General features: G+C 46.4%; 1 protein-coding gene across 1 annotated transcript in view; it reads left to right on the plus strand.

The window, feature by feature from the left end:
- The window catches only part of KAZN (kazrin, periplakin interacting protein), a 1,099,220-nt gene that overhangs the window by 564,708 nt on the left and 507,420 nt on the right, over positions 1-27,092 (plus strand). The window contains exon 4 of the mRNA XM_088845337.1: positions 4,951-5,194. Within this exon, the coding sequence (XP_088701463.1) occupies positions 4,951-5,194 (244 nt within the window). The remainder of the gene's footprint in view (positions 1-4,950; positions 5,195-27,092) is intronic.

The following is a 27,092-nucleotide window of genomic DNA, read 5'->3' on the forward strand; positions in this document are numbered from 1 at the left end:
TTGGGGTGTGGCTTGTTCTGTTTCGACTTGATTTGAAGATTCTGGTGCGTGGGGCTAATCTCACTGAAGTGGAAAATGAGTACCACTTGGTCAGTTTGTTTACTGTACAAACCGCTCACACATTCATTTACAGAGCACTTCCTATGGGTTAGGTGGCAAGGATGAGGAGAGAAATAACAAGTAAACAAATGACCACCCCCCTCCTCCCACGCAGGGCTCTCAGGGAAGTAGAAAGAGACACGTAAACAGATTACCGTGCTTTCTGATGAGTGCTGTACAGAGGTGTGAGCACACACACGTGCACTCTAGTATACACACAGCTCTTCAAGATGTTGTTGTTCAGTTACTCAGTCGTATCCGATGCTGCGACCCCATGGACTGTAGCATGTCAGGCTCCCCTGTCCTTCCCACTTTAAGAAGAACTGCTCTTAACTGCTTTCTCAGAGACTTGTTTCCAGGACACCCTTCTCTTTTTTCTTTTTTTGGTATCTGTATACATGCTTTTGTTTATTGAAGTGGAATTCAGAAAACATAACATTAACCTTTTAAAAAATTTATTTATTTTTGGCTGCACTGGGTCTTCGTTGCTGCACTTGGACTTTCTCTAGTTGTGACTGAGCGGCGGCTACTCTGCTCATTGTGGTGGCTTCTCCTGTTACAGACCACGGGCTGTAGGGAGAGTGGGCTCAGTAGTTGTGGCTCATGGGCTAAGTTGCCCCATGGCATATGGGATCCTCCCAGACCAGGCATCAAACTGGCATCCCCTGAATTGCAAGGTGGATTCTTAACCACTGGACCACCAGGGAAGACTCAAATCAATCTTTTTAAAGTGAACAATTAGATAACGTTTAGTCCATTCACCGGAGAAGGCGATGGCACCCCACTCAAGTACTCTTGCCTGGAAAATCCCATGGATGGAGGAGCCTGGTGGGCTGCAGTCCATGGGGTTGTGAAGAGTCAGACACGACTGAGCGACTTCACTTTCAGTTTTCACTTTCACGCATTGGAGAAGAAAATGGCAACCCACTCCAGTGTTCTTGCCTGGAGAATCCCAGGGACGGGAGAGCCTGGTTGGCTGCTGTCTATGGGGTCGCACAGAGTCAGACACGACTGAAGTGACTTAGCAGCAGCAGCAGCAGTCCATTCACAATGTTGTGCAAACACAACCTCTCTCTAGTTCCAAAACATTTTCATCACTCCGAAATAAAACTCCGTCTCTGTTAAGTAGTTCTGCACACTCTCCCCTCCCCACAACTCCTGGTAACCACAAATCTGCTGTCTCCATAGATTTACTACTCTAGATATTTCATATCAATGAAATCCTACAAAATGTAAGCTTCTATGTCTGGCTTCCTTCACTTCAGTTCAGTCGCTCAGTCATGTCTGACTCTTTGCAACCCCATGAATCGCAGCATGCCAGGTCTCCCTGTACATCACCAACTTCCGGAGTTCACCCAAACCCATGTCCATTGAGTTGGTGATGCCATCCAACCATCTCATCCTCTGTCGTCCCCTTCTCCTGATCTCAATCTTTCCCAGCAACAGGGTCTTTTCAAATGAGTCAGCTCTTTGCATCAGGTGGCCAAAGTACTGGAGTTTCAGCTTCAACATCAGTCCTTCCAATGAACAACCAGGGCTGATCTCCTTTAGGATGGACTGGTTGGATCTCCTTGCAGTCCAAGGGACTCTCAAGAGTCTTCTCCAGCACCACAGTTCAAAAGCATCAATTCTTCGGCGATCAGCTTTCTTCACAGTCCAACTCTCACATCCATACATGACCACTGGAAAAACCATAGCCTTGACTAGATGGACCTTGGTTGGCAAAGTAATGTCTCTGCTTTTTAATATACTGTCTAGGTTGGTCATAACTTTCCTTCCAAGGAGTAAGCGTCTTAATTTCACGGCTGCAGTCACTGTCTTCAGTGATTCTGGAGCCCAAAAAATAAAGTCTGACACTGTTTCCACTGTTTTCCCATCTATTTGCCGTGAAGGGATGGGATCAGATGCCATGATCTTAGTTTTCTGAATGTTGAGCTTCAAGCCAACTTTTTCACTCTCCTCTTTCACCTTCATCAAGAGGCACTTTAGTTCTTCTTCGCTTTCTGCCATAAGGGTGGCATCATCTGCATATCTGAGTTTATTGATATTTCTCCCAGCAATCTTGATTCTAGCTTGTGCTTCCTCCAGTGCAGTGTTTCTCATGATGTTCTCTGCATATAAGTTAAATACGCAGGGTGACAATATACAGCCTTGACATACTCTTAATATTTGGAACCAGTCTGTTGTTCCATGTCCAGGTCTAATTGTTGCTTCCTGACCTGCATACAGGTTTCTCAAGAGGCAGGTCAGGTGGTCTGATATTCCCATCTCTTTCAGAATTTTCCACAGTTTATTGTGATCCACACAGTCAAAGCCTTCCTTCACTTAGCAGAATGTTATTGAGGATGGTCCACATTGTAGTGTGTGTCAGTACTTTATCCCTTTCCATAGCTGAGTGATGTTCCATTGTATGGATATACCAAATGTGTTTATGCATTCATCTGCTGACAAACATCTGGGTGGTTTCACCTTCCAGCTGTTGTGAATAATGCTTCTGTGAACATTTGTGAACAAATCTTTTTTTTGAAATCTGTTTTATCTCTGTGGTATATATCTAGGAGTGGAATTGCTGGGTCTTATGAGTAGTTCTATGTTTAACTATTTAAAGAACCAAACCGTTTTGCACACAGGCTGAACATAAAACACACCTGCCTTTTGAGGACCCACAAAGTTCTATTTTTGATGGTTCCTCCATAATGAAACTGAAATACTTCAAAGAACTAAATTCTGGTTTACCAAAACCCAAGTAGTCTAAGTCCCTTTGTTGGTCCAGTGGGTCAGAACTTGTGGTAATGAGACTAAGGTCAGGGGTTCAAGAGCCAGCTGGCCAGTCAGCTGAGTAGAGTGCACAGAGTAAAAACTTAAGCCTGCTGTCACAGCTCCATTAACACTGTCCTGCCCTCTTACAAAAGCTTGTTAGTCCTCACAGGGGGACAGAGCAAGAGTCAGTTTATTTGTTGTTCAGTTGCTCAGTCGTGTCCGACTCTTTACGACCCCACGGCCTGCAGTATGCCATGCTTCCCTTTCCTGGTTTTTATGGTTCCATATAAAAGGAAAGAAAACGAAACACCTGGCACCCAAGGCACAGTGAGGCTAACTAGAATCAAATTAACACTCACTCCCAGTCCTGCTTGCACCTGATTTCTGTGCGTCCCTGGGGTAAACTGCTTACCCTGTCCAGAGCCTCAGTTTCCTCATGTCCAAACTGGGAAAAGGAGAAGAGGGTGGCAGAGGATGAGATGGTTAGATAGCATCACGGACTCAATGAACATGAATTTGAGCAAACTCTGGGAGACAGTAAAGGACAGGGAAGCCTGGCATGTTGTAGTCCATGGGGATGCAAAGAGTCAGAGGTGACTTAGTGAATGAACAACAACAAATTGGGAACAATAATCCTTACTTCAAAGAGATGACAATGCATCCTGAGTACTTTGCACACAGTAGGCTTCCAACAAGTGCTGCTGAATCTGGAGGATGAGCAACCTCCAGGGCTTGCAGAAGACCCTCAGCTCCTACAACTGGCTCTGAGCTGTCCCCCTGAGGTTGACCCAGCTGGAATGGTGGTGCGGGCTTGTTCGGTTGTTCCGGGTTACACTGACTGTTTTAAATGGTCCTATTTGCATGGAACGAAGCTTGCTATGGTAACAAGTTCTGGTGGCTGGAATCCAGGGCCCCAGTGAAAAATGCAAAGCCTGTACTCCTCAGGGAGAAAGAGGCACTTGATGGGTGTATCCACTTTAAGATTACCTCTGTTCTCCCAGGAAGAAGGAGCAAGGTAAACTGAGGCAGGGGGGCCTCCACACTCCTAGCAGGGGGAGGAAGAGGGAAGCCCCACGGAGCCTTCCAGACTTCTCTCCTGGCCGAATTCCTTTTGCTCCCCAATATTTAGCCCAGCTTAGAAGTCTAAGACTGGCTAAGGCCACAGATCTATGCACCCACCGGTTCCGGGCGTGGGGAGGCCATAGCGCCAGTGATCCACCCTGGGGAAGGAAAGGGAGACCCTTCGGAGGCAGGGGGTACAACGCAGGTTGGGGCGCTGGAGGTGAAGGTGGAGTGGGGTGGCGTAGGGTGGTGGTGGACAGTGAGAGGCACGCGGGGCTGTAGCCCAGTTCCCCGCTGAACATTCCTAGCGGCATTTGAAGGAAACAGCTAAGCAAGAACTCCACTCCAGAGCGCGGGCAAGCAGCCCCCTCCCCCGGAGCTCCATCTCCGCTCCCCTCCGGGGCCCCTCTTCCGATCACCCCTCTCTCCCAAGCACCCACCTCCTCCCCAGTCCCTGCACCAGCGCTAGGCGCGAGTTCGCCAGGGCGGGGGCCGCCCCACCGCTCCAGGGAGGGGACCGAGAGCGGGCCTGGGAGCAGGCGCCCCCCACCCCTCGCCAGGGGCGCCACCTCGGCCCACGCTGGGCCGCCGCCCGCCGCCCCCGCCCCACGAGGGGGCGTGTCCCGGAGCTGGGGGCGCGGGAGGCCGAGGCGGCGCCCCCGCCCCGGGTCCCGGCCCCCTCCCGAGCGCGCGGCGAATGGTAGGCTCCATTGAAAGAGTGCCGGGCGGCGCGCGGTGTCCTTCTCCGAGTCGCTCTCCGCGCCGGGGTCTCGGCGATCTCTGCTCCTCCTCCTCTTTCTCCTCCCCGCTTCCCCCCTCCCCAGCCCTCCGCCTCGCTCCGCCGCGGCTGGGGCTGGAAGCGCCGCTGTCATTCCTGCGCCGGAGGAGCCGGCGCTGCCGGTGCCTGGGGGTCGGGGCTCGGGGAAGCCGGGCCGCGGGGGACCCAACAGGTAGAGCCGGGGGTGCCCGGCCGCGCGCCCCCCAGCCCCCGCGCATCATGCAGCTCTTTGTCACCTCTCTCGCCCCCAGGCCAAAATCCTGAGCATGATGGAAGACAATAAGCAGCTCGCGCTCCGCATCGATGGGGCGGTCCAGTCGGCCAGCCAGGAGGTGACCAACCTGCGAGCCGAACTCACGGCCACCAACCGGAGACTGGCGGAACTGAGCGGCGGCGGCGGCGGCCCCGGCCCGGGCCCGGGAGCGGCGGCCAGCGCCTCGGCGGCGGCGGACTCGGCGGCGGCGAACATGGAGAACCAGCAGCACAGCGCGCAAGGTAGGCATCGCCTGGCGCCCGGGGCGGAGGAGAGGCGAGCGAGCCGGACCCGGACCGGACCCGGAGGTGCCCGGGGACTCGTTGCCCCCCACGCCCGTGGCGAAACCGCCTTGCATTGTGGCTCGTAACCCTTTCCGCCCGGCTGTGGCCAGTACTGCTCCCCTGCTGGGAGTTGCAGTCTGCTGTCATTAACGAAAACCCGGGCGCAGCGTGCACGGGTTCACACGGTCACGCCGGCCCCGGCCAGCGCAAGCTAGAAGCAGCCGGCGGGTCCCCCCCGGCAGCAGAAAGTGCCCTTTAGATGGTACACAGCTCCCAGCTCCGTGGGCAAACTTTTCATGCCCGGGCCTTTGCAGGGGTGAATGCCACAGCTTCCCCCCAGTTCCGGAGGCTCCTTTCCTTGGAACGACTGCCCAAGAGGGAGCGCCAGGCTCTGCTGCCGCGTTTGGGGTAGAGGATTGGACTGGTTTGCACTTTTCTCCACGGATGCCAAATCCCTTGTCTCGATTGCATCTGGACTTTATTTTCTCCCCGTTTGAGATCGCGCAGGCAGTGGAATTATATCAGTGCAACAGTAGATGCTGTGCTCAGCAGGGTGTTTAAATTTCCAGCAATTATAAACACTGAGAGCACTTTCCAGGGGGAAATCTTAGATCCCAAAGGCTGAATGATGGGCTTCTGGCGAAATGAAGGCGTCGTACATGGTGGGTTTCCAGGTAGCTGCTGCTTGAAGGGACTCTTTGCAGTTAGGAGGAGAAGGGGAAAAAGGACAGTCTGTGTTGACACTGACAGTGCTGAAGCTCTGAAACCCTCATACAAGGGTTAAAGATGGAGGAAGCATCAAAAAGAAAAAAAAAAAAATCCATACTGTTTGTTTTCTGTGAATTAGAAGTGCAGAATGGATTTTCAGGATTTTTTTCCCTTTTCTTTTTTTATCTAATTGCCCTTTAAGAAAAGTTGTCACTGATTATTAATATCATTTGATTGCAAACTAAACTGCTGAAATCCTGGATGTGACAAAAAAAAAAAATCCAGTCTAGGATGGTCACTTGTGTAAATATGTCACTTGATGAAGTATGAGGTACCAGTGGCCCAGAAGGATTTTCTGGTTTTGTTGTTATTTCAAAGGCTTCTCCGAAGTGTTGAGAGAGAGCCAGTGAGTCTGGCTTCATAGGAATGCCTTCTCTGTCAGCTTCTGTTTCTTCCTTACCTGCCTGCAGTAGGCATGCTTTTTTTTTTTTTTTGGTGTGAGATGTTAAGCTTGAACGTTAGCAGTTTATGTTCAACTAAGATCTTAACTTGGCACTTCCGGGGTCTGTCAAGAGTCCTAGGAATTGGGGCTATAATTTGGTACCAAAGTAGCATGACGTCATGGTGGGAAGGTGTTGTGAGAATGGTGCTTGCTGCACAGTTTTCAAGGTGGGTATCTGGTTATTCTGTCATTTATTCCTTGTTATGTCATTGTGTGTGGAAGATGCTCTCTGCTGGCACCTGGGCAAAAAAGAGAAGTTAGACTCCATGGTCAGGCTTTACTTTTTATCAGCAGGGGTGCTTCCAGCCTTAAAAAATAGCAGAGAAACTGGCGTTTTGCTGAGAATCAAAAGCCATGGTAAAGCAGACAGAACAATGCTGGTTTATTTCCCACCGTCTGCCCCTTTCTCAGCCGAGGAAAAGTTAAGTGGCTTTTATCTGAGTCCTGGGTCTAGTGCAGTCTGAGCACGCTAAGGAGGTCGGGCCACAATGCTCTACACACTCAACTTGGAAACTGTGATACTTAGCTGATGGTTAAACTGTTGTAGTGGAGCAATCGGGGGCTGTTTCCTTTATCTTTTTTTCCTACAAAAATGCACAAGGCTGTGGAAATGGAAATGGCTTTTGGATCTCTTGATATCCCTAAAAACACACAAAACCGGCAACTCCCTCATATTCTGAGACGCGTGCCTCCCCAGGCCAGGGGCTGTCTGTGGGTGGCTGGATGAAGGATGGTTTTGATTTTTCCTCTGTGTACCATTGGTATTTTTCAAAACCTTTACTGGGAGAGTTTAATGATTTTATAATCAGAAAATAAAATGTTGAAGATTTTAACTCAGCTTAATGGTTGGCCACATAGTCCTCTAAATTGATGTCAATTTAAACTGATGTGATAGTTGAAAAGAAAACAAGACCCCCATATACATTCAGTGGGGCATCATTTACTTACATATAGTAACCATTCGTTCATACAGTACTTTCGCATTATTTAGCCTCCGTGAGTGTTTTGGGGTTTGTTTTTATTTTGTTTTGCTTTGTGTTCTCATGACATGTAGCAGTGTTGTGCTGGAACAGAGGTGGTCTGGTAGTGTCTTCTGCTAAGTGCTCTCCTGTTCCTAAAGGGAAAGGCTGGGCTCTCTTGGGTTAATTTCAAAGTGTGGTTGATTGGCTTTCTTATGCTTCTTTGTAACATACCTCCAGGAAGGCTCACAGAAGCTCAGTTCTTGGGGGTTCCTGACTGTTCTTCCGAATTAGTCTTCTGTTCTAATTTGGTCTGTGTTGGTGCAAAGTGCATGAGTATTTACTGTTATTGAGTTATCACTTTTCAAATCAAAGATTTGAATGAAATCAGTATCTTTCAAAATGCAAGTGTTCAGTCGCTCAGCTGTGTCCAACTCTTTGCAACCCCATGGACTGCAGCATGTCAGGCTTCCCTGTCCTTCACCAACTCCCAGAGCTTGCTCAAACTCATGACCATTGAGTCAGTGATGCCATCCAACCATCTCATCCTCTATCATGCAACTGTATGTTAACTTTTAACTAACGGGCATTATGCACATATGAAATGCATGTTAATGTCCTTTTAATAGTATTAGCACAAATGGAAGAGGAGTCATCTTTTGCTCTCCCTGCTGAGAAACTGTTCGATCCATTTCCAGATACTTTAAAAAAATTTATTTTTGATGAATTAAACAAGCTCACCAATCCACCAGTGTATGTTTTGTTCCAGTGAGGATATCTGACAGTAGGTAAGTCGATGAAGAAAACTTGGGTTTTCCTAGAGAGTTAATGCAGTGTGTCATTTAAACAAAATATTACCTTGGTTGGTACCCTCTGTGAGCGGGCATGGTTGCTACGTAACGGAGTCTGGAAAGTGAACTGCTGAAAATCTGGGCTTTCGACACTTTGCAGGATCTTCTTTCAGAATCTGTGTTGAAAGAACACTTGGCAGCCAGCCCATCTTCTCTCTCCCAGCTTCAAGTGAGTCGGATAATCCCTAATGAGGATGCTGGCATGCGGAGCACAGGGCATCCGTGCAGGGTGGCTCTTCTCAAGGCTCCAAAGCTGCCTCTTGGGTAGGTGAGGTCACGACTGCCTTTGACAGGTGGACAGAAGGAGGCTTGGAAAGAACAGAGCCAAGCATTTGTTCCAATTTGTCTTGTTGTTGGTAGCCAGAGAACGGATTTGTTTAAAGTAACATTTCTAAGCTGTTTTCCTCAGCGTAACATCTCTGGGAAATGTGTTTAAAAATGCTTGCTGTTCTTTGAGGGGAAAATATAGCAGTTTGTTTCTCTGAAAATGTTTTATCTGATGAATGGCTAATATTAGATTCAATTGATTGCTTTGCTGTGCATAGAATAAAACAATTAAGCTCCACTGGGCTTCCCTGGTGGCTCAGAGGTTAAAGCGTCTGCCTCCAGTGCGGGAGACCCGGGTTCGATCCCTGGGTCGGGAAGATCCCCTGGAGAAGGAAACGGTAACCCACTCCAGTATTCTTGCCTGGAGAATCCCACGGACGGAGAAGCCTGGTAGGCTACAGTCCACGAGGTTGCAAAGAGTCGGACACGACTGAGCAACGAAACGGAACGGTACCCAATGCAAATAGGTATTTAGCTGTATATAGCATGAAATACCTATGCTCAGTAGGATGCATTCCTACTGCCGTGATTTTTGTGTTTTTTAAGGAAATAGTTGTATTTGTATGCCTGTGTAAGTGGAAACGTTCATTGCATCTTTCGTGGGTATTGAGGGCTTACTGTCTACTGCATCTGTTAGATTAGGATGGGGAAAAGGGTCATTTTCTTACACCTTTGTAAATTTCCATAAATAGATGCAAGTTTTATTTTATTTTTCTCCCTAGGCATTAAAATAGACTGTTACTTCAGGTCTGGTGGCTCTTATCTAGCATTATGATAACACTGGAAACCCACTGGTGAAGCATAAATTACCTTGGGACTGAACTGAATGTGTGAATAGCCTGCAGAAACGCTAGACACTGTTGCTTTGCAAAATGAGTTCTGTCTTTTGGCAACCCCTCCCCACTTCATTCTGCCTCTGTGTACTCTTGTTTTCTCAAGTAGACTTTCATCTTTTTTGAGAAAGAGAATTTTCATGTGGTAGAGAGGATGAGACTAAGTGCAGTGGAATCTTGGGGATTTCTCTTGGCTCACCCCTAAGTTACAGAGCTCATCCAGAACCCATGCCTTGGTTTTTCCAGTCATATCCATGGGCTATAAGAGACTTGTCTGTCTTTTCATAATCTGGTAGGCTGTCATGAGATGGGACTTCAAAATTCTTCCTGAAAATCACCGTGCATGGTCACCAAGAGATTACGTACAGATCAGTACAGACTGAATGAAATTAGTTATTGATTAGCTAGTATTTACTATCTTTGTACTGTCTTTGGAAAATACCTTTGGAGGACCCCTTAAGTAAAGTTTCTGGTTCTGGTTAATTTCATGCTTCCAGCATTTCAGGATTGACCGAGGTTTTTCAAAACTTTTTTGATCCTAAGTCTGAGCCAATCTGATTTTTATAATAGGAGCCTAATCACACATCCTCCCCATGCAAGACAAGGCGTGTTCTCTCCCTGCCTTCACCCTCTCTACTCCCCAAGACTGCTGGCACTTTTGAGGAATCCTGTAGGTTATAATTTGTGACTTCTTGGCTGCCAGTGAGCTTGTAGCAGATGGACTTGGCAGGTGGGGAATGCTCGTTGGAATGCTGCCGGCTTACCATGCAAGTCATATGGGGTCCAGAAGGTCGAGCCTGGGGTCCTGGCCATATTCATTGCATATTTCATTTATATTTATTCCTGAGTTATGTAGCAAAGGCAAGTGAAATCCACATGAATTTCTCAGTGTTTTTCAGACTTTTTCCAGTATGGGTTTGTGTGAGCATTAGTGCTTGGCATCTTACCCCCTGCCATCTATCAGGCAAGAGTGGAACTTGTTCTGCCTGCTGAGGCCAAGAAATGGGTTTTTAAGTGATCTTGTAAATGAAAATGAGTCCATACTGTTTGGGCTGGATGTTAGGGTGAGTAACACATGGGATGACAGGGGTGCCACCACCAGCAGTCATTGCAATGTCCTAGTCATCTGAAATGCAGGCAAAGAAACTTCAGGCAGAATCATTTAGGAAAAGACAGCTTCTTTGAAGCCAGGAGTGCGTGTGCATGTGTGCGCTCAGTTGTGTCCAACTCTTTGCGACCCCGCAGACTATAGCCCACCAGGCTCCTCTGTCCATGGGATTTCCCAGGCAAAAATATTGGTATGAGTTACTGTTTCCTTCCCCAGGGGATCTTCCTAACCCAAGAGAGTGACCATCTATTGTGGCAGATGATACCTGACAACTCAGGACAGGTGAGCATCCTGCTGGCCCATGTCACCAGCCTCAAGGTCCCCTACCAGGCCATCTTGACTGTGAAGAAGCTGGAGGGAATCCAGGCAAAGGAATCTTTTCTTCCTCCGCATGTGGTTGAATGAGTCTGGAACATCCTTGCTTGTTTGATGCACCTCAGATCTAGGTGGCAGACTCAAGGCTGTGCGCTGTAGACATGCTTGCTTCTCCCTTGGAATCCTAAGCTGCTGGAAACATGAAAGATGCTGAATGTAGTTTTAATGAGTTTGGCAAGAACAACTGTTAGAGCAGGTGGCTTCTGTGTGATGGGACATCATGGGTTCTTTAGTGTCTTTGTTGACTTGGCCTTGCTGGACCTTTGGGTCACACTTATGAAAAGCCCCTGTCCCCTCTACCCCCGATGAACTGAGACCCTAGCACGAGAGCTCAGATGGAGCTTGCTACAGGCAGGTCTGCAAGCAAAGTGCCCCCAAGGCCTCTGCACCTTCTGTGATGGGGAGACAGGCTGGGAGGATAGAGAGAAATGAGAGGGGGAGCCGCCTGCCTAGCTCCCCACAACCTCTCCTCTTCCACCAAAGCAAGTGCTGGAGGAAAAGGAGGCATAAAGGACCTCCATTCCCAATATTGTCTCAGCTCTACAGATTGTTTGAAGTATGTGATGTGTATCATTAAGAAATAATGTGAATCGTTAAGAACATAGTACTCTCTAAAGGAAGGTGGGTCCAGAGCTAATACTGTACACTCACCTTTGGCACTTCATTATGGTTGTCAGAGCTCACCTCTTGGGTACATCACAAGACACTGGGTGTTCAAGGCACACGGTGTTCTGATGTCCTGTAGTTTCCTTTTCGATGAAGGTAGGTAGTGTCGTGTGGAACTACATGAGAACTAGCTTCAGTGCTTTGTCAAACTTTTCAATAAATAATAACAACAGACAACATGTCAAGTATTTTCCTGATGCCTAACATGCATAGCTGTACCTGGAACCCAATGAAGTGACAACTGATACGCCCATTATTCTCAAGAGGAAACTGACTGAAATTCAGAGAACTTAACTCACCTGTCTACCACCACGTAGTAGTGATTACGATGGGGATGAGGACAGCAAGCTTTGACATAGTCTTGACTTGGAGACAGCTACTGTTGTAAGTGCTTTTCTGAATTTATGCATTTAACTTTTGTAATGACTTATGTGGCAGGTATCACTGTATCTGGGGCTTCCCTGGTGGCTCAGTGGCAAAGAATCTGCCACCAATGCAGGAGACACGGTTTGATCCCTGGGTCAAGAAGATCCCTTGGAGAAGGAAATGGCAACCCACTCCAGTATTTTTGCCTGGGAAATCCCATAAACAGAGGGGCCTGTGGGCTATAATCCACGGGGTTGCAAAGAGTTGGACATGACTTAGAGCAACTAAGCAACAACAAACGCACCCATTTTATGTATGAAGAAGCTGAGGCACAAAAAATGACCTATTATTTGCCAAAGGGCCATTAAGTAAGCAAGCTCTGGCTCTGGAGTCCTTGCTCTTAAACTCATCCCACTTTGATGCTCAGGGTCACTCATCTGGTAGTGAGTGATCCAGGAATTCAAACCCATCAGATCTCTCTGCTGTTTAAAACTGTGTTGTCTCCTAAACCAGAAACATCTTTTGCCTTGTTTGTTAGGAAGATTGAGGAAACTATAGGCTTGTCTCTATTTTTGATTATGTTTCCCTAAACTGATGTTAGTTCCTGGGTCCTTATGTGAAATCTTCATGCTTGTTCATGCTCAGTCCCTAAGTGGTGTGCGGCTCTTTGCAGCCCCGTGGACTGTAGCCCACCAGACTCCTCTATCCATGGGATTATCCCAGCAAGAATACTGGAGTGGGTTGCCATTTCCTCCTCCAGAGGATCTTCCCTACCTGGGGATAAAACCTGCGTCTCATCTTGTGGTAACAGAAATACCTTTTCCTTAGGTGTGAGGTTAACTGACAAAGAGAGGATTGGGTCCTACTTGCAAGGTTAGCAACCCCAGTGTCACTTGTCACCAATGAAAAGAACCAACTTTATCCAGGGATTGGGGCCTCCTACTCCCTAGATTTTGTATGCTTTCTTCCTTGGGAAGGATGATTCCAGGCATGACTGGCATCCTGCAGTCTTGTTTTTCTCCCTCCTGGTCATACATTTCCCTTTCCTAGGTTCTCTCCTAGTGACCTCAGTGGTCTCCAATGGCCCAGGACCATGCCCAGCAAAAGACGTATAGCCACTCACAGATTCCTTTATGCTAGGGTTTCCCAGCCTTGGCATTGTTGTCATTTGGGGCAGGATAATCCTTTGTTGGAGGGCCATTGTGTGCCCTGTGGGGTGTTTAGCAGCATCCCTGTCCTCTGCCCACCAGCTGTCAGTAGACCTTCCACACACCAGTTGCAACAATGCACAGTGTCTCTAGATGTTGCCAGATATCCCCTGGGGGCCACATCATACCATTTTTTATGCCACAGACTAAAGGGACCCCAGTTGTGAATCTTAGAACGCTAACTCTGTAGAGCAGAGAGTTTCATATGCTTTGTTTTCTGCTCCTTTTGCAGCACCTAGAACAGTGCCTGGCACATAGCAAGAGCTCAGTAAATGATTATTGAATAAATGAATGAATGAATCCTCAATCACTGAATTATCGAATGTGCAGACTTTGTCATGTTTTTACATGAAGCTCATTGGTTTAATGATTGTTGTTCAGTTGCTCAGTCATGTCCAACTCTTTGTGTCCCCATGGACTGAAGCACTCCAGGCCCCCCATCCTTCACTATCTCCCAGAGTTTGCTCAAATTCATGTCCATTGAGTCAGTGATGCTGTCTAAACATCTCATCCTCTGCTGCCCTCTTCTTTTGCCTTCAGTCTTTTCCCAGCATCAGGGTCTTTTCCAGTGAGTCAGCTCTTCACATCAGGTGGCCAAAGTATTGGCACATCAGCGTCAGTCCTTCCAATGAATATTCAGGATTGCTTTCCTTCAAGATTGACTGGTTTGATCTCCGTGCAGTCCAAGGGACTCTCAAGAGTCTTCTCCAGCACTACAGTTTGAAAGCACCCATTCTTCAGCACTCATCCTTCTTTAGAGTCCAACTCTCACATCCACATATGACTGCTGGAAAAATCATAGGTTTAATGATACAGACCTTTATCAGCAAAGTGATGTCTCTGCTTTTTAATATGCTGTCTAGGTTTAATGACACATGGTTTTAATTGAGTATTTATTTGACACATGTCAACACTAACATGTTCTAAATCCTTTTCCTGTAGTCTCTCAATTCATCCTTTAAGCTACCTTCCGAGGTAAGTACTGGGTTTGCCACCTTACACATGAGAAAGTTGAGGCCCAGAAAGGTTATGTGACTTGCCCAGGGTCACCAAGCTAGCAAGTGGCAGAACCAGGGGATGAACCCAAGTAAATGTGACTCCAGAGATTGCCTGCTGTCCCAGCTAGGATGTTGTGCAACTTTACGTAGTTTTTCCCATTACTGTCCAAGAAATCATTTTTGTTCTAAAGCTGGCATTGTGGTAGCTGTAGTTAGGATTTGCATGTCAGACACTAAGTCATTCATCAAAATCCTTAGAACTCCACAGAACAAAATATGCTTTGTCACTGCTAGGGAGTCTGTAGCTAGAAAGGGATCTGGCCAGAGGTAACAGGGCAGCTCAGTGGCACAGCCATGTTCAAATGTGAGAATCTTTCTTCTCTCTGCCTGGCTGCTAGGCTTAGGCTGCAGAGAGTCCCTGAGAGGACTGAACTGTCTGGGAAAGGGGACAGTGGACCCCAGACCTTCTTAACAGGGGCTTGACTCATTTTGAGGAAAAGGGATGTTCCAGGAGCAGAACTGGGGAGCTGCAGAGATCTTGGAGGTCATCCAAGAGCACAGTGATAGCAATAGCCAGTATCTGTTGAGGCTTTTTTCCTGACTCTCCCAGACTGCGCAGTGTGATTGATAACACTGTTTCATCTACTTTCCTATCACAGTGAGTTGGATAATGTTCTTATCTCCATTCTACAAATGAACAAACTGAGGCTCAGAACTGTTTCATTGTTTTTCCACGCTCTAGACCATGGTCATCTGCGGGATTGAAATACAGGTTCAGCTGACCCTGGAGCCCACCTGCTTCTCTACAACAAAATATCGAGATACCAGGCAAGCGGCACAAGGAAATGCCAGGACGATGGTTTCGTCTTTTTTGCCTGCAGAGCTACTTACCCACTCCCCTTCTTCTTTTTCCTTTTCTTCTTTTCCCCATCTCTCCTCTCCGTCTCCATCTGTTTTGAGAGATTAGGTACATAGGTTCAAGGACCAGAGATTTAATAAGATATGGAGCAAGCTATCCTGGCGCTCGCAGTTTAGTAGGTGTGACTGACATAGAAATATAATTACATTTTATAATAAAGGTCTAGACAGGTGTAATGGGAAAATAGATGATGGAGTGACAAATACAGAAGGCTTCACAGAGGTACATGACAGTGGCAATATGTAATAAAAGCATGCTGGGAAAATACATTGATTTCCCTACTAAGGTTAAACTGACCATGAGAGATTATTAAAAAGTGCAACTTTGGGGGTAGGTTGGGATTGGATCCTGCAGAGAATAGCTCCTGGCTGAGACTTTCTCCCCCAAAGAAGGAAGATGTGAATGACACAGGGTTTAGATCCTGAATAATAGTTGTTTTTTTCCTCCAAAGAAAAGATATGAATTTTAATACAGGTGTAGCTCTGCTCACCCCCTGTATTATCTTCCTGGTCAAGACTGGGGCTTCTTATCAGCTGCAACGTAGCTCACTTTCCTTGATTAGGTTGAATTTTTTTAAAACCACTGAGGATGGTGTGTTTAATTCAGTTAGTGCAATTTGGAACACAGTGGGATTTAGGTCACCCTTTCCCCATCATTTTTGCCATTTGAAATTCTGTGTTCACTATTTACTGAAGATAGCAAGATATGAAATTTAGAAATTTGATACTGACCCTGGAGAGTGCAATTGTGGTACCATAGAGCTTGATGAATGATGGCTGAGGAGAACTGACCTGTGATTACATGTATATTGATTATCTTAATTAATGCATTCATCAAGTGGATTGCTTTGCCTGTTCCAACAAGGTTTACTATATGAAGTGAGAAAAAAAAGGGACTATCTTTTGACACATCTTAGATTTGAGAATCAACAGAAAAGCCATTTTGTGGAGACTGTCAGCCCGTTGGCTAGCAGACATTCTCTGATTGCTCTGTTCATAGTTTGACTTGGTACCAGGTAACCCTGCAAGGAGGCATGTTTAAGTCTTAATAGATGTCCTCTGAAGAAGGAGCATAATTCCTGGTTGGCTTTTCTACAGTGTGGATCATTATCATCAACCAACAGAACAGAACCTTGTTAAAAGTCAGCTGGTTAACGCATGGGCTGATCCCACCATGTGTACGTGCTCTAGTTGCTCATTTGTGTCTGATTCTTTGTGATCCCGTGGACTGTAGCCTGCTAGGCTTCTCTGTCCCTGGGGTTGTCCAGGCAAGAATACTGAAGCAGGTGGCCATTTCCTCTTCCAGGGGCTCTTCCCAATCTGGGGCTCAAACCTCTGGTCTCCCGAGTCTCCAGCATTACAGGCAGATTCTTTACTACTGAGCCACCGGAAGCGCTCGTTCCACCATGGGATAACTCAAAACCCATCCTTCAACACTTTCAGTGTTATTACTTTGCCTCGAAAGCAAAGGCTCTGGCTAGCATCCTCCATTCACAAAGCCAAGGCTCAGAATCCTTTTTCCAGGCTTCTGCTGCCTTCACCCACTCTTCTTCATCTGCACCCAGGAGTTGCTAGGGAAGCACTAGAGTTTACTCTACCCAGATCTTTGTAGCATACAAAGACTTTCATAGGCAATGTCTCTGTGGATCCTACCCGCTGGACCATAGGGTGGAATTGAGGTAGACACAGCAATCTAGTTCTCAAATAAGGAAACTGAGGCACAGCGATTTAAGCTGATTTGTTCAAGATTGTTGAGTTGGTCATTGAACCAAATTCTCCTGTTTCTCCCACTGTAAGATCCCACTGTGACTGCACAATGGTGGCAGAGGGCGGCTCCAGAACTTTTGATGGGGTGAGGTCTGACCTTGCCTTGACCTTTATCTCCCTTTTAAAAATATTTATTTGTTTGTTTCTGGCTGTGCTGGGTCTTCATTGCTATGTGCAGATTTTCTCTAGTTACGCGAGCAGGGGCTACTCTCTCATTGTGGTGCACAGGCTTCTCATTGTGGTGGGCTCTCTTGCTGCACAGCACGGGCTCTAGGGCATGCGGGCTTCAGTGGTTGCAACTCACAGGCTTAGCTGCCCCGTGGCATGTAGGATCTTCCCAGACCAGGGGTTGAACCCATGTCCCCTGCATTGACAGGCAGATTCTTAACCACTGGATCATGAGGGAAGTCCTGGCCACTCCTGCTTGAGCATGGGCCCTCTGTCTTTTAAGGCCTGGATAGTTACACCATCACCCCAAGACCGTGCTCTCATACTCTGAGCCTCCATGTCCAGTGTCTTTCCATGGTGAAAGGACAATCAGTTTTACAGATTTAGTCTTATTTTTTTTACATTATGTTCTTCCATCATCTCTGTGGGGATTTACAATCACTTGATTTCTCTTTTAATGACCTATCTTATTCATGCCTTAGCTTAGACTTTCTCTTCTTCTAGCCTCCCTTAAACGCTTCACTGGTGGCTCAACGGTAAAGAATCCACCTGCAATGTGGGAGACCTGGGTTCAGTTCCTGTGTCAGGAAGATCCCTTGGAGGAGGGCATAGCAACCCACTCCAGTATTCTTGCCTGGAGAATCCCCATGGACAGAGGAGCCTGGCAGGCTATAGTCCATGGGGTTGCAAAGAGTTGGACACGACTGAGGGACTAAGCACAGCACACAGCCTCACTTAACGCAGTTCAGTTCAATCACTCAGTCATGTCCGACTCTTTGCGACCCCATGAATCACAGCGCACCAGGCCTCCCTGTCCATCACCAACTCCTGGAGTTCACTCAAACTCATGTCCATCAAGTCAGTGATGCCATCCAGCCATCTCATTCTCTGTCGTCCCCTTCTCCTCCCGCCCCCAATCCCTCCCAGCATCAGAGTCTTTTCCAGTGAGTCAACTCTTCGCATGAGGTGGCCAAAGTATTGGGAGTTTCAGCTTTAGCATCAGTCCTTCCAGTGAACGGGACCTGTAAACCAGAGCAGGTTTGCACCAGGGGAATTTCCTATTTGTCTTGATCAACTAGATCTGGAATGACTCCCACATTGAGGACAGTTTTTTGCACTTGACATCACTACCATTTAGGATTTCTGAATGTGGGAAGCACAACTGTGAGGCCTTAGCATGTGGGTGTGTGTTCTCTCTGAGTGTTGGGGGCAGGATGTAGCCATCACAGTAAATCTGACTAATTTCTTTCTCTTCATTGTCCCTTCAGGGAGACTCTGAAACCTCCAGGGTCTCCTTTATCAGAGTCTTTGAATGAACAACTAACCAAAGCATGTTGGTTTAAATTCTCCACCTGCTGGGTGTGTAGGCGCGTGTTCTCACTTCTGCTGTGGCTCTAACTACCTGAGTAGTTGGGGGAACCTCCTGCCGTTCCAAGTTCACATCTAGACCTTGTACTCAGATCAGTGGAATTTCATCCACAGACCAGAGTCCAACAGTGTGGCAGAAAACTCAGGGAAAATTAGAATGGGGTCTTTTGCTCTGCACCCAAGGGGAAGATCAGCCCGGAGCCTCTGAAGCTCAGCAGACAGCCCACTGTGGTTAACTGACACCAGAGCAGCTAATGCAATGGCTGGGAGTCTGATCTCTGTTTCATTTCAATGTGATGAGGAACAGTCACTAAAGGCTTCTCAAACCTCTGACAGCAAAATGGAAATAATATACATTTGAACTTCATTTGAAGATCTATTTATAGTAGGCTCTAGAAAAGCAGAGAATATTTTTAAGGATCAAAATGTTTTGGTACTTTTAAGTTTTAGATTTGTATTAGCATTAAACACTTAGGATTCCCACCTCTGCCAAGAGATAATATTGCACAGGACATGAAAGAAAGCACTTCCTGATTCTGCTCGGAGTTCACTTCATTGCCTGCTCTTGTGGCTTGAATGATGGAGCTAGGATTGTTGTTGCTGTTCAGTTGCTAAGTTGAGTCTGACGCTTTAAGATCCCATGGACTACAGCATGCCAGGCTCCTCTATCCTCCACTATCTCTCAGAGTTTGCTCAAGTTCACGTCCATTGAGTCAGTGACACTATCCAACCATCTCATCCTCTGTCACTCTCTTCTCCTTCTGTCTTCAGTCTTTTCCATTATCAGTCTTTTCAGATAAGTTGGCTCCTCGCATCAGGTGGTCAAAGTATTGGAGCTACAGATTCAGCATCAGTCCTTCCAGTGAACATTCAGGGTTGATTTCCTCTAGGATTGACTGGTTTGATCTTGCAATCCAGGGGACTCCCAAGAGTCCTCTCCAGCACCACAGTTTGAAAGCGTCAATTCTTAGGTGCTCAGTCTTTTCTATGGTCCAACTCTTACATCCGTATATGACCACTGGAAAAACCATAGTTTAGGTTATACAGACCTTTGCAAAGTGATGTTTTTGCTTTTTTAATACGTTGTCTATGTTTGTCATAGCTTTCCTTCCAAAAAGCAAGCGTCTTCCAATTTCATGGCTGCAGTCACCAGCCTCAGTGATTTTGGAGCCCAAGAAAAGAAAATTTATCACTGCTTCTACTTTTTTGCCTTCTACTTGCCATGAGTGATGGGACCAGATGCCATGATCTTGGTTTTTGAACGTTGAGTTTTAAGCCAGCTTTTTCACTCTTTTTCACACTCATCAAGAGGCTCTTTGGTTCCTCTTAGCTTTCTGCCATTAGAATGGTATCATCTGCATATCTGAGGTTGTTGACATCTCTCCCAGCAATCCTGATTCCAGTTTGTGAGTCATCCAGTCCAGCATTTCATATGATGTATTCTGCATATAAGTTAAATAAGTAAAGTAACAATATCCAGGATAAGAGCTAGCAAGCTTTTTTGTCAAGGGCCAGATAGTAAATATTATAGTCTTTGAGGAATAAAGGTTATCTATTATAATTCCTCAGACCTGCTGCTGTAATGTGAAAGCAGTCATAGATAATAGGCAAATTAATGGGTGTGGTTGTGTTTCAATAAAACTTTATTTACAAAAGCAGGCACCCTTTGGGCTCTAGTTTGTCAACCCCTTGAACTTGTAGTTCTCTTCCATTTGCCTTCTGCCCCGTTTGTGTCCAGCAACTTTACAGTGCTTAGCATACAGAAGGAGCTTAATAATTATTGATTAAGCTAACAAGTTAGATGTGAGCAATAAAGCCACTAGATTACAGTGTTAAAGGAGCAGAAACAAAAAGTTAATTACTAGGGGTGTAACAGTTAATGGACAAGAGAAAGAAACATTTGTTAGCAGCTTCGTGATTAGAGGTGAAGTCACTTGTGTTTAGTCATCATCACAGACCTTAAAAGAACTATGAAGAGACAAAGAACCACCAGTTAACAGTGAGATACAGGCAAGACACTTGACATCTGAGCCTCAGTTTCCTTATTTATGAAATGAGATCATTTCCATCTTCAGTATAATATAGCAGATATATGGGCTTGTGCTGTGCTAAGTCACTTCAGTCACGCCCAACTCTTTGCAACCCCGTGAGCTGTAGCCCACCATGGGATTCTCCAGGCAAGAATACTGGAGTGGATTGCCATTTCCTTCTCCAGGGGATCTTCCTAGCCCAGGGCTTGAACCCGAGTCTCTTATGTCTCCTACATTGGCAGGCAGATTATCACTAGTGCTACCTGGGAAGCCCCATATGGGCTTAAAGAGGTGAAACAGATCTGATCCAAGTCCTGGAGATATAACAGACTGTGGGACATTGCAGCTCTCAGTTTCCTCCTCTGTGACAAGAGGCTGATGCTTTCTCCTTGAGGAAGTGATTAAGATGGTTTAGTGCAGGGTTTCTCAAATTCTTTGCTGTGTGGGTTGATCTGTCAGCATCCCCAGTCTCTGTATCGGGCTTCCCTGTTGGCTCAGTGGTGAAAGAATCCACTTGCAATGCAGGGGATGTGGGTTCAATCCCTGGGTTGGGAAGATCCGCTAGAGGAGGAAATACTAACCCACTGCAGTATTCTTGCTGGGAAAATCCTATGGACAGGCAGGCTACAGTCCATAGAGTCGCGGAGAGTTGGACATGATTGAGTGAATGAACACACACGCACTGGTCTCCATCACTAGATGATGGTAGTACCCCTATAATGTGATAACCAAAAAAGTCTTTAGACATTGCCCAGTGTGTTTTTTCCTGGGGGGAAATTACTCCCTGAGTTAATGGAATAACACGTAGTGCACCTGGCATGAAGCTTGGTGGACTTCGGGGTTCAATAGATAGAACTCTTCTTTATTAATAGCATATTGAACTCTGAATTCTCCTCCCTTTGAATGAAATTCTCTTCCTTTCTTCAGTCAATTTCTGTCCCCCAAAGGTTCAAGATTGGATTTCTTTTTTTTCCAGATTCCAGGTCTTTCTCTTAATATTTCTGTGTTTCTTAGAGGTAGTTCTCCTGGAAGGAGCCAGGCTTCCCATGATGCCCTGCTGAGTATAGTTTCCAGCCCTTGAAACACACGTGTACCTAGACTTGTATTTGAGGTCATGGTCAGAATTCTTAAATGGTTCATATGAGAAATCATAGGGATATTTACAATATAAATGAACAGGGATGGTTAAGGACTGAAAGTCTTAACTCACAAAGGCTGGCAGGCTGAGGTAGTGGGTGTTATTCAGAGAAAACAGATAATTTACTTCAAACTAATATCAACAAAATCATCACTTCTCTCATGAGCATGCATGCTTCTAACATTATCCAGGGGCCAGTTTTCAGTGGTTTAAACTTTAGCCAAGATGGCTATTCAATTTACATCCGGATTTATGTTTTGTCATCCATATTTCCAGTGGTGCAATGGTTCCGTCCCAGTTTTCACATATACTGTTTTTAATGCCAGAGAGAGAGAGTGAGCAGTGGGGCATTTTCAATGAATTCTGGCCCCTACATATTAGTAGTTGTATTTTTTGTCTTACCTCTCTGAGAAAATACATAAATGCAAAAGAATGCATTGAATTCGGTAGCATTATCAAGTGGCTGGTGCTTCTGCATTTGCATGTATTTGAAAGATAATGGTACATATATGTAATAAAAATGATTCATTCTTTCCACAGGCAGCACATTGGACACATGTGGATTTGGGACTTCCTATAAGTCACTCTCTCTGGCCACCCAGAGTGTCTGTGGCCCACAGCTTGAGAACTGTGGCTGTAGAATGCATCTGCTGGACATGTGTGTTCAGCCCTGTGCGATGCCATTCTCAGCAATGCTGTGTGCAGTTAGGTGTTTTTGATAAGGGTCTTGAAAAATTATGCCCCAGGTCTTTGAGTCTTCTGATTTTAAGGTATTCTTCCATTCCTCAAACTCTGCCTCACTGTGACACAAACAGATAAATCTATGATTTGGGCCCTAGGCTTTAAGAAAACTCATCTTTATTTAGAGAAACATTTCTACAGTGACTTCCTGGTATGAATATTGGAGAGTACCAGTTATAGTCAGAATAACAGAATTGGCCCTAAACTAGATTTCAGGCAATATGATTTGATTGGCCAACTGCCATCGCTAACTAGCATCATCCTGCCCCATCTCCATCTAATTCCTAAAACCCCTCAAGCATGTGATCCATCATATCATTTTCTCATTTATGCCAGCACTGGATAATGGCCTAATCTCTCCAGCAGCATTCAGGTTTATTATAGAAGATGGCATTTACAAAATCATTTCGCTGTTCCACTGAAAACACCCTAAACTAGTAGGCATCCTCTTATTATAAACCTTCCTTTTAACAGTGGTTTATTACCTGCAATTAAAATCACCTGGAAGACCCAGTAAGTGGTTTTCATTTCTTTTCTTTTGTGTTTGGTTGATATTTAGCTGGTGGGTCACCTGGGACTTATGAAGGAACATTTGAGAGAGTCAAGTTTCCAGTTAGCGAAGGTCAGCCTTGCTAGGGATGAGAGCAGTCCAGAGGGACGTGGTCATCACTAGAGCCTGGATGACCATCTGCCAGGCCTGTTGGAAAAGCCACTCCCACACTGGGTTTAGAAGTTCCAGAGAAGGGACTTCCTTTGTGGTCCAGTGGTTAAGACTCTCCACTTCCACTTCAGGGGGCCCCGGGTTTGATCCTTGGTTGGGGGAACTAAGATAACAGCATGGCAAGGCAAAAAAAAAAAAAAGGGTTCCAGAGAAAAAATAGGCGGAATACCAAATGTGATCTTCCCTTTCTTGTGTTTTGCATTCAGATGGGCCATCAGACAAGTTTAGCGGCAACAGTATGCTGTCATCTGGGTATAATGCAGAGATAGCTGAGAGGCAGTAATGACTAGGAAAGGGTCTCACTGGCTTTCACTGTAATGACATGTTTAAACAAACCAAGATGCAGACACAGGTAAGTTTATAGCGTGGGATAGAAATCTCTAGTCCATCGCCTGGATGCATATCCTATTCTTCTAACTCGTATTAGCTGTGTGTGGTGGGCAAGCTGCTATACAGTCTAGCCCTCAGTTTGCTTCTAGGGATAACACTAAGCTCAACACCCCAGAGCTTCAAGATCTCAGGAGAGGGTGCATCGGGAAGCCGAGCACACCATTTGGTACTTGCCGCGTCCTCCGGAAGTGTCGTACAGTTCGTAAGTGAGTGCCGTAAACGTGCGTAGGCGTATAGCCTCCCAGCAGGCACCGGGGTGGGTCTGAGCTGTGCTGTGTTGGCTCAGTTAGCGTCCGGTCGGCACGTTTTCTGATTGATGGAGCCTGGTGCTGGGCACTGGGATACTAGGATGTGTAAGGTGCTCACCTTTTCCTGGAAGCCCGAAGAGGAGAGAACAATGGGGGAAAGACCCAACAGACGACCAAGAGGACTCGACGCTAACCCTGACTGTACTTGAGACTAGGAAGTAACAGAAAGGGAATCTCCAGCCTCCACCCTGATTTGTAATGCCGACTATCTGAGCAGAGACCAGGGTCCAGCAGTCCCACCTCCATTGCCATGACTTGAGAGAGGCCTTCTAGGAAGCTGTGCAGGCGCTGGAGCACTGGCTCAGTCAAAATGAGCCCATTGGAGGAGACCTGGCTGAAGGTCCTCCTGTTTCTGAGTTTCCATACCTTGTGACCTTTAACAGTATCCCGAAGAAAATCAGATCCACCTTAAAGAATAGCATAGATTGTTTGGGGGAATGTTGTCTTTCCTGGCTTAAGCAGAGATAATATAAGCCTGTGACTCTGCCGTAGCCCTGTTAGGAGAGAGACTTGAAACCTGGGATGGAGAGAAGGTGGTCCCAGAGAAAGCCCTCTCGTGGGTTATGGAATCACGGAATGTGTCTGCTATACTGGAAGGGAGGTTGAGGACCTCATCTGGGCTTTGTTTTGCAGTTGGACAAACGGAGGTCAGAAAGCACAGTGAGGTGACTGAGGCCACGTAGCACTTTGTAGCAGAGTCCAGGCTAGACTGGTGGTGGTGTCCTCCTGTCCAGTACCTGGCCCTGTGATCCCACAGGCGCCTCGTTCAGTGTCCACGCTAATGCACAATCCATGCTGCAGCTCCCAGCAAAACCCTTTATGCACCATAAACACTTCCTGTCTGTTCCCTGGCAAGACTCACCATCTGAACCAGGCAACTGAGAAACAGAGGAGCCCTCCAGTATGGGGTCTGTAGTTTAGTCTTATTTTCAAATGTGTATAGACGAGAATGATTTAAGAAAAAAAGACAAAAGCACAAGCCAGATGCCCAAATTAAAACACTAAATTTTCTTGGAGTTTATGTGCTCCAAGCAATGTAAATAAAGGTGAGGCCTGGCCCTCTCTGTCCATTAATCAGCTTCAGTCACAGGCTCACTCCTCTGGTTTGTTTAGGGATTTCAGCCCATCACCCACACCTCTTGGCATTTCTGAGCTACAAGGGGGAGGGTTCCATTTGTCATCCTGATTGTCCTCCCCTGGGTTTCTTGGAGTGGTAATCTCAGAGTTGCCTTTTGCATGAAATATTAAGTTCAGGGATAGAACCAGGGCATTTCAATGCAGGCAGGATACACTTGGGAAGGCTGGTTTTCTGCCCCCGTGGCTTCATTTGCATTTATTTTGCTCCCAACCATTTGTAATATAGTGGTGGGTGTCCATCAAATAGCTATTAACTCTTCAGCCAGCTCCTCAGAGGGCTCTTGGAGCTGCCTCTTACAAGTTCAGGGGATAAGATGGCTTGTAGCTTCGGGCATTCCATTGGTGTCAGGAGCCACTGTGGATGTTAGAACTTCCCATTTTGCTTCTCTTTATTCTCTCAAGGACACTGCAAGACAACAGCCTTGTTTATATGACTACATTCCTTCAACTGGACTTAGATTCCTGAGTTTAACCACCAAATCCACTACCTCCTCGCATGTCATCTTGTTGGTTCACCTAACATCTATGTAACAAGGCTGATAATAGTTTGTACCTTATAGGATTTTTATAAAGATTAAGTGGGTTCATGTAAGTGAAGCCCTGTGTTAAGTACTTGGCACGTATGTGCTAAGGATTCCATAAATACTGCTGTGAGTTTTTAAAACTATGGCCCAAAGTCTCTCCCATTGAAGACCTTTAGGATCAAAGAGTGACTTTTTTTGAAAGCAACAACAAAAATCATTTAAGGAGGGGCTAATTTAAGTAGGAATCTTGGCATATCAAGTACAAATCCAAGGGTTTCTGAAGGCTTAACGCCCTCATTTATTCTGTGGTTTGATCTATGAGGTTTCCCATTTGGTGGTGGCAGAAGGGACTCCCTGAGTGCCCCCTGCTCTCTATGCTCTGCTTACATATGCACGACCGAAGTCTTATCTCCGACAGCTCGTGCATCATCCTCCCCAGGAGAGGGAGCCCCACTGACTGGCTCACAGGCCCTCAGTTAAATTCTGCGTTATTTTTTCTCTTTATAGCTTGCCTGCTGATATTTCAAGCTCTTGTTATGAAGCAAAGGAAGTCGTTAAGTGCTGAGAGGTGGCAGCTGAGTGTACCGCTGTCTTCTCTCTCGTTGGTCAGTTTTACTTGGGCTGCATGATTGGGTTTGTAAGGTGGATGGCCCATGTCCATGAAAACATGATGGAATGTTGCCCCGCCGTGTCCTAGTGAGGATTTGACACAGGAAGTCCTTGATCTCCTTCTGCCTCCATTTGGTTGCAGGACTGACAAATCACTTTCAGGTTTGAGCCCCATTTTCCCCATCAGTAAAGTGAGAGGAACAGAGCAGTTGGATCATTAACTTCCTTTAACATGTACCTTTCTTGGGCATGTGCTGGTGTGCAGGTCCTGTGCTGGGCAGAGGGCAGAAGATGACGAAGGGGATAATAATGACACTAATGTTTACTGGGTGCTTGGGAGGGACAAGATGTTGTTCTCAAAGTTGTCTATGTATTTCTGTGTTTCATCCTCACATCAAACATTATTATTAGCCCTCTTTTTACCAGTGAAGTGACTAAGGCACAAAGTGGTTAAATAATGTGTCCATGCTCACACAGCTCTGGTGGCTCAGATGGTAAAGAATCTACCTGCCAATGCAGGAGACCTGGGTTTGATCCCTGGGTTGGGAAGATCCCCTGGAGAAGGGAATGGCTATCCACCCCAGTGTTCTTACCCGGACAGAGGAACCTGGCAGGCTACAGTCCACGGAGTCACACAGAGTCGGACATGACTGAGCAACTAACATTTTTTTCCCTTTCACACAGCAGGTAGAATTATGATATGAATGGTGGCCCAGTGACTCCAAAGCCTATATTTTTAACCAGCACTCAGTGCTCCATTCTTGTCTGAAACCATACATTATGATGAGTAATACACTCTGTGATGAGTACCGTGGTAGTCGTACCTGCACGGTATGTAAAAGTGTCGACAGGAGACACTTCTCTGAGGGGCTCAGTGGCAGACATCCCAGGAGGCTGTGCTGAGTTGAGTCCTGAAGGACAAGTGGCTCTTCTCTTTGCACAGAAAGTGTGGGGGGGAAGGGGGGAGCTCTGGGCAGGGCTTCCTTAAGGATGCAAGATGCGGCAGGGTGACGCATGGCTCGGCAGGGAGCAGCCACACTCCAGGTCTGGGTGCGATGGGAAAAGTAGGTAGTAGGAGTTGAGAAAGAACCAGAGTGTGTAAGTGGAGAGGCTAGATTTGGAAGGTTCTTGTAAAC

This window comes from Moschus berezovskii, chromosome 17, assembly GCF_049115385.1.
Source record: "Moschus berezovskii isolate FMDL1 chromosome 17, NW_MosBer_1.0, whole genome shotgun sequence".
Lineage (NCBI taxonomy): Eukaryota > Metazoa > Chordata > Mammalia > Artiodactyla > Moschidae > Moschus > Moschus berezovskii.